At 28.8% G+C, this 14,291-nt stretch overlaps 1 protein-coding gene across 2 annotated transcripts in view; it reads right to left on the reverse strand.

Annotated features, from left to right (window-relative positions):
* Positions 1 to 14,291, reverse strand: part of LOC107161354 (sodium-dependent dopamine transporter-like) — a 37,172-nt gene that overhangs the window by 2,287 nt on the left and 20,594 nt on the right. The window contains exons 1-14 of one of the 2 annotated variants that reach the window (XM_015507727.2): positions 8,960 to 9,022; positions 8,377 to 8,829; positions 8,029 to 8,286; positions 7,818 to 7,952; positions 5,993 to 6,317; positions 2,927 to 3,060; positions 2,666 to 2,805; positions 2,486 to 2,589; positions 2,232 to 2,356; positions 2,019 to 2,131; positions 1,732 to 1,872; positions 1,535 to 1,634; positions 1,368 to 1,468; positions 57 to 224 (exon numbers count right to left, since the gene is read on the reverse strand). In XM_015507727.2, the coding sequence (XP_015363213.2) occupies positions 57 to 224; positions 1,368 to 1,468; positions 1,535 to 1,634; positions 1,732 to 1,872; positions 2,019 to 2,131; positions 2,232 to 2,356; positions 2,486 to 2,589; positions 2,666 to 2,805; positions 2,927 to 3,060; positions 5,993 to 6,317; positions 7,818 to 7,952; positions 8,029 to 8,286; positions 8,377 to 8,815 (2,283 nt within the window). In that variant the 5' untranslated portion in view covers positions 8,816 to 8,829; positions 8,960 to 9,022. Of the gene's footprint in view, positions 1 to 56; positions 225 to 1,367; positions 1,469 to 1,534; positions 1,635 to 1,731; positions 1,873 to 2,018; positions 2,132 to 2,231; positions 2,357 to 2,485; positions 2,590 to 2,665; positions 2,806 to 2,926; positions 3,061 to 5,992; positions 6,318 to 7,817; positions 7,953 to 8,028; positions 8,287 to 8,376; positions 8,830 to 8,959; positions 9,023 to 14,291 lie in introns of those variants that run through there. The other variant, XM_089216946.1, reaches the window with a different exon arrangement.

Below are 14,291 nucleotides of genomic sequence, written 5' to 3' on the forward strand. Positions count from 1 at the left end.
GAAGATATGAGATATAATCATGTAACGTGCGTATATTTTCGTGATATAAATTTTACCTTTTTGAACGAACCACTTGCTCTGCACATTTGCACTATAGCCATACCAGGTATCATAAGTATCGACGAAAAGGCTAGTGTCCAGCCCAACCATTCAGCCCATTCTGGATACATATAACCATTATAACTCAGCGGTTGATGATCGATCAAAGCAAAAGTCACTACTCCCTAAAAAAATAACGATTGTGCGATATTTACACACTGCTTTTTTTAAAAATTGTTAAACGCTATTTAATGCAAAATATTTATTATTTAAGTCTAGTCTTCTTTGGAGTCAAAAATCTTCAATCGTGTTTCAGCATAATATTTTTGCCAAAACTGTTATAGCCAAATTTTATATTTATATTTAATAAGAATTATCATGATTACAATTATTCTAATCTAAAATTAAGTTGGAAACAGTAGCGATTTCGACAAGACTTCCTTGAATTAGGGAGGGGATGTATTTAGTCCATGGTACGAATAATTATGTACAAAAAAAAATTGTTTTTAATATTCTGACCGAATATTTCCCAAGTCTAATTTGGTATAATTATTTTTGAAATATTTTAAAAGTTTTGAAATATTTATTATAGATACATTTTTTTGAATATTGTTGTTTAATATTTAAGTATTAAAAAAAATCAACCAACTCTCAAGGCGAAGTAGCGATATTTCTGCCACTCTTCAAAACCACCACGGTTAGGTAATCAATAATGTGATTTTAAAGTTTTATTTCAAGTATACCTAAGTATTTAATACTATTAAAATAGTACCTATTAATATTTGTATTAAATATTACGCAATATATTATGTAAATTTGTATGGATTTAAGATCTAAGTAAGTTTATAATTAGAGTATTATCATGTTTTATTATACATGAAACATGATATTACGTTAATTTTTTCGTGTAAAATAATAAAAACAAATTAATTACCAACGTGTTTCCATTGCAATTTAATTTTACTAATTTTAGCCTTTAGATTCTATAGTTTGGAACGTAATAAATTGTTATGAAATTCAAAAACACAGCTGTCACTAAATATACTTTAGGTGATTTACTTAATAGGTTGTACAGTATTTACCAATGTAATCGAATTGCTTGCCAAATGAACAACACAGCTCTGTCATTCACGTGCCAACCAATCGATATCATACCTACTGCTCATTTACAATAGTATAGCCATATAGTCGCTATTTTAATTAGTTATTCCTAAATTTAACACACACAACTAAACTAATGCTTACATATTAATTAAGCTATTGTTACGTGTATGTATTTTAAAATAACTACGAATATTACACAAACGTATTATATTTTATAAACTCACTATAATAAACAATGGGCTGACGAATTTCCAACACAATCGCCAATATAACCCGGGACGGTGGCCGATCATACTTTCCACGTCGTCGCAAAACTTCTCCAAACCTAATTAGACATTAATAGAAAAATGGTAATCTCTAAAACGATTGGTTAATTTAAACATATGTTTACCATAAAACCACGATACAGCTATGCATTCGAATAATGCCGAACACAGCAGTGATATACCAGCAGCATACGTGTCCAATAAGTGAAGCATATAAATTCCACCCTAAATTAAACACACACACTAGCATAGAGTATCGTTCGTGTAAAACATTGTAGACGTTTTGAATATATTATAATCAGTATATAGTATTATAGATTACCGGTGTCACGTTTATCAGAGCCACGCAAAACGATATACCTATGACTGCAAACGTGAAACGTTCGCGTGGCCATTTACGGTTCTTAAAGAAGCCACTAAATTCATCCATCAATCCAGTAATAACGCATTCTAATCCACCCATCTAAACGAAACAAGCAAATATATATATATATATATATATTTGTGTGTGTATACCACCGACTAACAAAATTAATGTTCAAGTTCATAATAGTATAGGTATTTATTATTTTACGCATATAGATAAATAACACGATATTTAAATTTTACCGCCGAATCAATGCCCAAAGTGATGGACATGAAAAAAAACAACATGGCCCAGATATTTGATCCGGGTAACGTTGCTACAGCTTCGGGGTAAACTTGAAACACCAGACCAGGACCTAAACAAATCGCGATAACAATAATATATTAACAATGCTACTATGTAACGTTTCGCTATGGCTTCGAGCCGATAAATGCCAAACAAGCGTCATAACTCACCCTCAGTAGCTACCGAACTTATGGGCTTATGTTGTTTGTGTGACATGAAACCCAAATAAGTGAATATAACAAAACCGGAAAAGAAACTGGTGAAGCAGTTGACGGCTGTTGTAATCAAGCAGTCCCTGAATGAGAAAACACGAATTTGATGTGAGTGTAGGTATTGTATGATATTTCACATCATACATACTCCCAAATGAAATATTGCATTTATTAACTTATTAATTTATTTATGAAAACAGTTAGGTACGTACGTGTAACAATTGTTTTTTATATTATTGTATGACGCGTACGACAAATGGACCCCGAATCCTGCTCCCACCGAATAAAATATCTGAACGGCTGCGTCCACCCACACCTGACGGCAAAACAATCAACTTATTTATAGTACACGCCTTAACATGTTTCCACCGGAGTAAATATTCAATTGTTACTTGTGTATCTAAAAGGCGGTACAGTTCGGGCTGTAAATAATAGGTTATGCCGGTTAGCGAGCCAGGTAACATGAGACCTCTAATCAACAAGATTGTCAATACTAAATACGGTAGTGTGGCCGTGCCCCAGACGACAATTCCTGAAAATTAACGTGCACAATATTTATTTAAACGTCAAACAACGCAATGTCGTATATCGATTCGGGTTGCTTATTATTTTACAGCGTCTAGGTCCTAGCTAGGGGGGGGGGGATTACTTACCGGACGACTTGACGCCTTTGAACAAGCTCAAGTACAGCATAACGTACACGATGAACACACACAGCGCCAGTTGCCATTTTGGATAACCCAGTTCGTTGAGACCGTCGCTCATTTGCATGCCAAGCACGCCACGGCTTCGAAAAATAAAATATTTATATTTATCTAATACTATTACCTATGTAATATACGACGGGCAAAGCACAGATCAACATTCAAGAATGTATATGTTCAAATTTACAGTTAGAGGGGTTTTAATCAATAATCGAAGATTTGTGTAGGTAATTACTGTAGTATAGTAGCGATTATGTATAGGGACGAATATACCTAAGTGGAGGATCTGTCGTAACACATGGTGATATTTTAATTTGTTGTTTTGAAATGTGACGACATAGAAATAAGACAGTATATACATTATACACTAAATAAACGCAAGTTTAATCGGAAATCGATTGATATTAAGATGATCGTGATAAGAATTAGGATTGATAATGTGTATATTAAATGACGATATTATATAGATATGTGTACAAGGTATGAAAGAAATTTTTATATTTATATTAGATATATGGTATACTAACCTGTTTAACCTATTACAAACATTTCTGTAGATATTATTTTATTCTTTGGGGTAGTCGTTATAATATATTTTGACTTATTGAAGATTTTTTTAATTATAATATACCTATTGTAAAGCACATAGATCATAATGATCCCAATTCATTGAAAAGTTTTTAATATATCCATTATTCAGTCAAGTACATGAAAATAATAAAAAAAATGTTTCTAGGTCTCAAACGAGTGAATTAATCTAAACGCTTCGATTAAAATGATTGTAAAAATGTATAGATTCAAATATTTCTATAATTTTATCCCTAAATTTCGGAAATAAAATCAAAAGTTTGTTTATAAGTTACATAATTATAAAATTATTTTGTCTCATTTACACATTTAGTGGAAATGTTCTTTTTATATTGTGTAGTTACCTATATATGGGTATATAGTGGTTTTATGGAAGTGATCGCATTACTATATACAAATATATAAGGTTGAAAACTGACATAATCTATAGCAGTAGTAATCCATAAAAAACATTTTCGTGAAAAAGATTATCAATTTATTACAGAAGATTAAATTTTTTATCTTAAAGATAAACTGCATACCTGAAATCCAGAATTATGAAATTACCTAATAAAAATATTATTCAACATTTCCGGACACAGTTTCAATTCAATGGTGTTGTATGGCATTTTGATTTGTATTAGCACTCAAACATAATATTATTTTATTTATATAAGAAAAAAAAATGTAAGAAACTGAAAATATAACATTTTTAGAATAATAGATTCACCTCTTTCAACGTCGTATAAGGTATAATTTATATAGTATATGAAACCAGTAGTGTAAACGTAGTCGTAGGTACCCAATGATACTAATACCATTTAAAAAATTCGTAAATACCTAAAAAAAAATGCTGATTATTATGGAGATTTAAAAAATAAAATAGCTTACAACTTCCTAGTAATTATTTTCATGAAAATTTTTTAATCAGTTTTTCTTTGATCAATAATGTATGTTAAGAATTTTTACTGTTCCAATAAAAATATACGGTGAAAAAACTTTTAAAACTTGACTTCATGAGACTCTGCACTCTAAAATTGGTTCCAGATTCCTCTGTAATCAACTCATACGATTATAATCGACCTCGATTATTTATTCTTGGAATTCGTTATTTATGAAGTATTTAAAACTTTCAAGGCATCTGCAAGTTTTTCATCTAACGATACATATGCTACGCCATTTGTTTATTTATTCAACGATGATATTTGACTATAAACGCGTGAATTTCAAATATTAGATTTTTTTAGATTTTAATTTCTGGATATTCGTATAATTTATGGCTCAAATTTGTTCGCGTGGAAATGTGTCAACACATGCGACGTGTTACTGTACCGTAACAATAATCTCAACAATCCAATAGTAAACTGACTAAATTAAAACAGTTTTTTTCGTTTTGTAGTCATAAATTGTAAAACCTATCTAGTAATATAAACAATTTCTCTCCAATATCATTCAGTTTTTAAAATTCAAAAATCATTTGATGATACCTACTGTTCTATATAGAAAATTAGAAATTGTACCTATACATATAAATAAAAAATCCACATATCACATGATATATTTATTTATTTAATACAACAATCGCTTTAACCCACTAAACAAGGATTTGAACTTAAAAAAATATGCCGAATATAATTATTAATTACAATAAAATAATTTATATATTTTATGATTTAGATAAAATGTTGTTATTTGTTAGTGATACCTAGCGAAAATAATTAAAGGTATTATTTTATTTGGGAAATAAATTATTAAACAACTTTAAAAATCAAACTTTAAAGCGCGTTTTGGCGTTATAGGAGAGTTATCGTTTTAATTATGTTTTATATGATTTTTAGATTAGAGAAAAAGCTAAGTTTTAGAAAATTAACCTTCGTTCAACATTTGAAATTAAATTCAAATTAGGTTGGTATAGACATAATATATTATAGTTATCACTTTAGATTTTGAAAATTTTATGTGACTGAATAAAAAAATCTACAAAGTTACCTATAATCGATTTTTCTTGGCCAATAAATTATAGTTATTTTTGTTAAAAAAAAATAATATTTAAATAGTTTTAAACACACAAAACCTATACGAAATATTGAATTAAAAATAATTATATGAATAATTTATGATGGTCGTGTAAGTGGGGTCTGAAGGTACCTATTTTATATATCAATTCACATCTTATACAAGTACCTACAATATGATGTACCCAGTGGCGTGCGCAGGGGGGGATGATGGGGGATATATCCCCCCATGGGCTTTTTTTTAGTCTTCTAACGAGTGGATTTTGGATCTCTAGTTCATCAACATAAACATAATACAATTTTATTTATGACATCCCCCCATACCAAATTCCTGCGCACGCCACTGGATGTACCTATATATGACAATAGCGGACTGTCGTTATAATATAAGTGGATAAATGACTGAAATAAGTACAATTGAAATTGTTATTACTGGAAATATTCAGCAGCCGGTGAACTTTGGTTGTTGAAATTACTGCCTATCATCGAAGTACCATCGGACATCGGCAGTAAAGTCCCATTTGCGTGCATCCTGGGTAGATAATTATGAACATGATCCGATTGGTTTAAGGCTGATTCCCAATCAACTTTCTGTTCAACGCACGTATCTGTATTCCAGGTATTGTTACAGTGCACCCACGGCAACTGTCCCGAGCTGCTGGTTGTGCTCATTGCCAAAAAATACAGCGACCAACCAATAATAACGTTATAGTAAAATGACACATAAAATGCAACCAGCACAGCACAAAATCCAACTCCTAAAGTATAATATTTAAATTAAAAAATTATATTTAAAACCAAGAATTATGCAGATTTAAATACCATAAATTGTTTAGGGAAATTATTGTATAAGAATTTATAATATTTTTGTATCGCTTTCAATAAGTCGCATGCACTATCTTCAGCGATCTCTAGATGAATAGATAACTAATAAGTAATTTATTTTTAATCATTTTCACGCAGAAATACATTATGTTACTACTTTGAAATTAAAGTTCTAATGTAAAAATATTGCTCTTTATTCTCTAAAAAAAGTACACATAGATATTATTGTAATAGCAAGTATATAACATAAAATTTGCTTTTGATAGTAAACGCTACAATTAATTATATTAGATACGTATATAGCTATAGTCGGTATTTTTATGATGAAATTCTTTTTTTTAAAGGAGGAAAAAATAAATACTTGAAAGTTATTTTATTTTTTATGTTTAACGGAAAGTGTAATTCTCACATTGAATAACTAAGTTAAATTTCAACAATAAACTTTGATTTTATACATTGCCTTGCTGTATTTATCATTATGGGTTATTGTCACCCATGATGTGGAATTTATATTATAGTTTCATGACTTTTTTTATTATTTATTAATAAATATTATATTTTGATTAAATGCTTAAATTATGTTGATAGTATTAATATTATTCATCATTTTTTCCCAAGTAAATATAAAAAATAATTATTCACACGGAAAAACAAAGGCGAAATGTGTACCATTTATTTACCTTTTAAAATACTCAAATCAGCCTTTTTCTTTTTAATGCAATTTTTTAGTAAAAATTATTTTTTTTTATACAAAAGATACCACATCAAAAACAATTAAAACTTTTCTCTAGAAAAGTTACCGGATAATTTACAAAAAAATATTCAGAAAATTCCATAAAACCTCTCTATCCACAATATCTACAACATTATCATTACAATGTGGCTAATACTTCCAAATTTATTGTGTACAGTTTCAATACGAAAACTTTTGGCAGTTTAACAATCAAATTACATAATGTGTCCCTGTGTTATAATACTTTGATTAAAAAATCACAATCACTAATTAATAAATGTTACTAGAATATACTATTTTAATTATAGAATATATAAGCAATTTAGTTTCAATGTAATAAATCTAATGGCTATAAAATTCTGGCCGAGAGTATTTTAGACGTAGTTCGGTGCTATTTTTAGACTAACCAGTAATAAATAATTTACATACCTATTTATCAATAATAAAAGACTTAATTTGTCATTAAAAAGTCTTTTTCATTGGGAAACTTTTAAGCCAGATTTTTAAAAGGTATTTATTTACTTTTACTGGTAAAACATATTATATAGTCATTAATAGAGGTATAGGTATCTATAAATATTATGATCATATGAACAATAAAAAAATAGAATTTGTATCGATTTACAATTTAGATTTAATTCAGATTTAAAACTATTTTTACTTGTGCTTACACAAGCAATATTTTACTTTAAAAATGTACCTTTAAAAAGAGGACATACGTTCTTCCACACACTTATTGGCCCCTGTCTATTATATTGACCTAATATGAGTTCCATATAAAACAGAGGAACTGCACCAAATATCAACATTAAAAAGTATGGTATTAAAAATGCTCCTGTAACACAATTATTAGTAATTAATGTATTGTACGAATAATTAATAGTCTTAGAATATGTCATTTATTTTCAAACCTCCACCATTTCTGTAGCAAAGATATGGAAATCTCCAAATATTCGCCAAATCTACCGCAAACCCAATAATAGATAACAAAAAATCTGCATTCCTTTCCCAAGTTTCCCTTTCACTGTCATTGATATTGGTGTTTGGTTTTTCTCTAAAATCTATTTCGTCTACTATCGAGACTACAGCGGTAGATTCAGAAATTATTTTTGAGTTCTTTTTAGTGTCATCTGATGAATTAGCCAGTAATAACCGTATTTCAGTATTTTCTAAAATTATTAATTTTTAAACAATACAAATTTTTCTTCGAGGTATTAGATAAGAGAGAAATGTTACCTAATTGATTTAAAAACACTTACTTTTTTTTTTTACTTCTACTTCTTTCTTGTTCTGTTTTCTGAGCATTTTCTTTCGCACTTGTCTGTCTTCATCTTGATCCTCTTCATCGTCATCGTCATCTTCTTCAATATCATGACTTTTACTAACATTTCCATCATCAGCCGGTTGGTGTAGTTCCTGTTTGTCACTATAATCATCTTGATCATCATCCTGGTCATAGTACTGATCGTTCTCAGCATCTGTCTTATTTTGACGTTTGCGCCAGTGACGTTTGTTATTACTGGACATTGTATTTGAAGATGATTTGAAAAATTGCCGAAATTTATTTATTGATGGGGCCCATAAATTTTTAATTCCAGTCGTTTCAACGCCAATATCGTCGTTATCACTGTCCACAATTTCGACGCTGGTCATACCGTTGTTGAACATTGCTGATGTCTTCGCTGCAATACTAGCCATATTTAAAGCTGTCCCTTAAATAATTAAATATTTAAAAAAAAATTAATATGTTATAATATTGGCGACAATATGCACATTAATCATGAAGGGGTAATGGTATTTTCACGGGATAGACGAGCGAGAATTGGCGAAGAGGACACTTACGAACGTATTATAATTTAATAATGGAGACGCGCGTGAACATCCTGCTTCCATTACATGGGTTGGACTGATGGTGCAGAGTAATATGTCTTAAATATTTTTTAAATTTTATTATTCCGGTCGTCGTCGGTGGCGACGGATTCCCGAGATTCCACAACCAAGATTATCGCAGATATGAGGAGAGGGATATCCCGTTCCACCCCTATCGATATCCCTTAAAAGGTATGTGCGGCACACACTATATACCTACCTTTTACACAGATACGCACACTTGGGCACGCGGTCACACACAGACACACACATACAGTTATAAGTGATTCGATGAGACACCGACGGCGTTTATTGCTTCTCGGCGGTCGCTAATGATTGTTCAACGAGGCATATTGGCTTTGGGGATGAAAAGTGGGGACAAAAGTTGAAAGGGCGAGAGGCCAGAGGAAGGAAAAAATAAGTAGAAGAATGCGACGGTGGCATGAACTGCACGAGCAAGTCAAATACCTAAACGTGCACGAATCATCACCGATGATGATTACCGTCCGTTCCCCTCTAAACGTTTATGATATATATGTGTGGTGTGTGTATATATATATATAGATATTCCCAATATACTTCATATATATTTCTTACACCCTCCCCCTGATAACCATACTTCTACTATACGAGAGTGCTTTCTCTACTAACTATAATGTGGTGCCGTATATGTTCCCTCTCGGCGACGACGTCCTTGGCATTTTTATGCCAACGGGTAACGTGGGACCGTCGACGATTTATATTAAATACGCATACACGATACACCCATCATCAACGATGTCAACCGATAATATCGGAGTCGTCTTGTCTCTTCTACAATAACCACTAATATTATAATGGTGTTTAATAAAAAAAATATATTACATATATTTGATACAGGAAAAATACTTAATGCAAATTAATTCAAAAATAAATTCTACGTTCATATGTCGTTTGTATTTGATAAAAGTTGTAAGTATCTTATAATATACAAATATTTAAAATGTGTCCCATATGTATGTATTCCAGACATAATAATCCGTAACCGTTAACACTTTAACAGTCTATTTACAGATACTTTTTTTTAGCCAGAGCACAACAATTTTAAAAATAAAACAAAAGGGTTATATAAACTACTGAAGTGACAGCGTTAGTATTTAATAGCAATTATTCTGACAAATTAACCAAAAATCAAGAATATTTATTAAAAACAAAGCCTTCATTATATTATATTGGTAATATATAGGTAATGTTTTTTAAATGACTTTTATATTTTGCTCAAAAATTACTGAGAAATTAGAAAAATTTAGTTTAGTACAATTATATATACTATATCGGTGGTATGTTTCAGTTTTAATTGGTTACGAATACATTTTTTTTCTGCACTAATATAGTTCAATCAATAGATAACTTTGGCTTCATACAGGGGCGTCTTTTGGGATGGTGGGGAGGTCAGGGTGTACATTTGCACCAACTTTTTTTTAAAACGCCTTCTTTGGCCTGCCAACAATAAATATGAACGCCGACCTAAGTGTTATATTATATTATATATATTTTATATTTTTTCAGTATATAAAAAGAAATATATTGTAGGTACTAATGTGTTTCATTTTTGCATTTGTGCATTTGTGCATTTGTGCATTTGTGCATTTGTGCCATTGTGGTCTGACCATAGACCTATGGTCTATGAGTTCAACAATATTATAGTTGATAAAAAGATAACAAAACCTTAATAATATCATAATATATTGCTACTGAATATGTTATAGTATACATTTCTCATTACCTACTAGGTAGGTATCTCCCTACTCGTTATATTGTGATAATAAGAAAGTAACATAATTTATAATTCCCATCAAAAGGGGAAAAATTGTCTAAGAATAGCATCCATAGTTATTATTTGTTTACATTTTTAAACTTGTCAATTACTTCCCACCACCAATTTAAGTACATTGAGTGCACGATTTAAGATCTTTATCGAGAAGGAAGTGAAATTGTTTATTCGAATATTCGTGTTAAACATAATATTTATTTATATTATACAACCTGACAACCCCGTCAAATATCAGTATTTTAGTGGTTTCAGTTGTTATAAATATTTATTCAACTGATAAATTATTACCTATTAATTATTAAAAGTTTTTTATACTTTACGAGTGTATTTTCTATTATGAACGAAAAAAAAGAAAAGGAGGTGCAACTCGATTAAGAGAAACAAATAAAAAAGTTTTATTGACAGCTGGTTTAAACTGTCATAGTTTATTAAGTATGTTCTCTACAATATCAGAATAGCAGAAACCAGATAATTTTGGAAGTATGACTAAAATGTATGAGTAATGAGTCTTCATATGCTCGCAGATTGTGTGGCCTATACTAACATGTACTTTAAAGTTTAAACTATGAAGATACATTTTCCATTGCTCTTATCTCTTTAGTTATAGTCAATTCAACTTGTAAATTATTATTCAATATACTTAGGTACCTACCTATTTTTTCATACATACCTTAGCTTTATTAGTGGCTTTATTTATTTATAATTTTTGGGGAACCCAGCAAGGTTAGGTTCGGTTAGGTATTTTATTATTAAGGTGCATATTATTATCCATATATTTATTTACCAAGTATATATCCCGCTGTTCACAATATAAATATAGGTAAATACATTAAATGTACCTAAATATAATTCTTCAAATATAGTTATAATAATATTGTGATATTTTCATACTAATATTAGTGACATATTAAATAAAATTTCTATAGTTTTTGTCACCATTTGACCCCCCCTTACCAAAAAAAAAGAAGTTTTCCATGTAGCCCATGTGGCCTGGTAATGATTTGAATGGCCTGCAAAAATTTTGGCACCAACAATAAAAAAGTTGAAATGACGCCCCTGGCTCCATATAGAATCTGTAATGTGCTATGTGCATAAATGAATATATGATATGCAAAAATGCAATATAATTAATAATAAATTCATTTTACTATAGTATATATAAAACATATGAGACAGCTGAATAACATCATATTAAAAATTCCTAGATATATAGTTATAAATTTCACATACCAATATTCAACGATATGATAAAAGTGTAAATGTGTAATAACAAATAGTTCATAGGTAACATAATATCTGTTTATTAATTTACTATTCACAACCATTATTAGGTACAATTAGTTTACATTATTACCACTACTAGATTTATAATATCTAATGAAAATTAATTTCACATAAAACGATGGTTTAAATTTAATTAAACTTTGGTCTAGTCCACATTTAACTTATTAAAATATTAAACAAATTGCAACAAACATTTCATAGATATTTTCAATGTAAATAATAATAACTAATATTCAATAATAATATAATTCTTAAAGATAAAAACATCCATAACAGTTCTAGTTAATAAAAAGTAACACTATAGGTATGCTATTAGGTTAGTTGACCAATAGGCTTATAGCTATTTCCTACAACCAATTCTAACAGCAACTAAACAAATCTTAGAGCCAAAATCTGTGATGGATCAAATTCAACAACAGCACATTATACAAAAACTGTACTCATAAAAAAAATCTGAAAAATTACCTTTCCGTTTTTGGAAAACTAATTGAAATTAAAAGTCGTGATAAATAATTCCTTCAACTTTTGTTTTTTAGAGGATGTCAATGTAGTATTTTTTTTTCTCTCAAACCACGCGTAACATAGATAAAACATATTTAGGTAAAAATCATTTTTATGATTTTTGAGAAGTCTTACCATAAATATTTTATATTACAGAAGTTAGAGGAAAATTTTTTTAAATGGTTCAAATATTGGATTTATATTTTATTAATATTTTACTTAAAAATAATTTATATTGGTATTTATAATTGTTTAGAAACAATATTTAAGCAAATGGATATTTCATACTTTCATAGTTTCGTACTCATAAAAATACTATTTGATTTTCTCTATAAATTTTGTAATAGGTTATTTGACTCTAGGAAAAAATTTTTAAAAAAATATTATTTTGTATGAATGCGTTTTGTCTATGTTGCACATTATCTTGAGAGAGAAAACTAACAATGCGCTGACATACGATTTAAGATTACAACATTGTTATATTAAAATTATATAAAAAATAAAAAAACAACAGATACTTTTTCATTCCAGAATTGATAATAACATAATTTTTATACTACACTATTATTATCTTTCAATTGTATTATACTTACATTATTTATTGAAAATGCGAAAACAATTTCGATTAAAATTAGGTACAGAATAATTGTCCTCGCACACACCGCATTACATTTAAACAACGATACTATTATTGTGATCTATACCTATAAGATGGAATTTTAAACTTTCTCCAAATATTTACCATCCATCAGATTGCAAGTCATTTTTTGTTTCTAATAAATAGCATCTGGTCAAAGTTAAAGACGATGTATATATATATATATATATATATATATATATATATATATATTATGATAAAATAAAATAGCAAAATTAATAATATAAATAATATCTAATGTTTTCTTTTTAGCGGGTTAATTTCAACTAATCATTTCCCACACAGCAATTTTAAAATATATAAATTTTCACAATATTTGAAAAAGGTTTTACTGCCAATATTTGTTTCAAAATATTGTGCAAATATTTTGTAAATATTTGATCCACAAATATTTTCATCCAAATATGATGAACGTATTTTGAAAACGTTATACACCAAATATTTTAAAATAGTATTTCATTCAATCTTTTGAAAATATGTGATTTACAAATATTTTCACCCAAATATGATGAACGTATTTTGAAAACATTATACACCAAATATTTTAAAACAGTGTTCCATTCAATGTTTTGTAAATATTTGATCGACAAATATTTTTACCCAAATATGATGAACGTATTTTGAAAACGTTATATACCAAATATTTTAAAACAGTGTTCCATCGAATGTTTTGATAATGTTTAATTTACTAATATTTTTACCCAAATACGATGAACGTATTTTGAAAACGTTATACACCAAATATTTTAAAATAGTATTCCATTGAATCTTTTGAAAATATGTGATTTAAAAATATTTTTACCCCAATATGATAAACGTATTTTGAAAACGTTATACACCAAATATTTTAAAACAGTATTCCATCGAATGTTTTAAAATTGTTTGATTTACAAATATTTTTACCCAAATACGATGAACGTATTTTGAAAACGTTATACACCAAATATTTTAAAATAGTATTTCATTCAATCTTTTGAAAATATGTGATTTACAAATATTTTTTCCTCAAATACGATGAACGTATTTTGAAAATATTATACACTAAATAT

Source organism: Diuraphis noxia, unplaced genomic scaffold (assembly GCF_037042655.1).
Source record: "Diuraphis noxia isolate RWA-SAM2 unplaced genomic scaffold, SU_Dnox_SAM2 contig0001, whole genome shotgun sequence".
NCBI classification, from domain to species: domain Eukaryota; kingdom Metazoa; phylum Arthropoda; class Insecta; order Hemiptera; family Aphididae; genus Diuraphis; species Diuraphis noxia.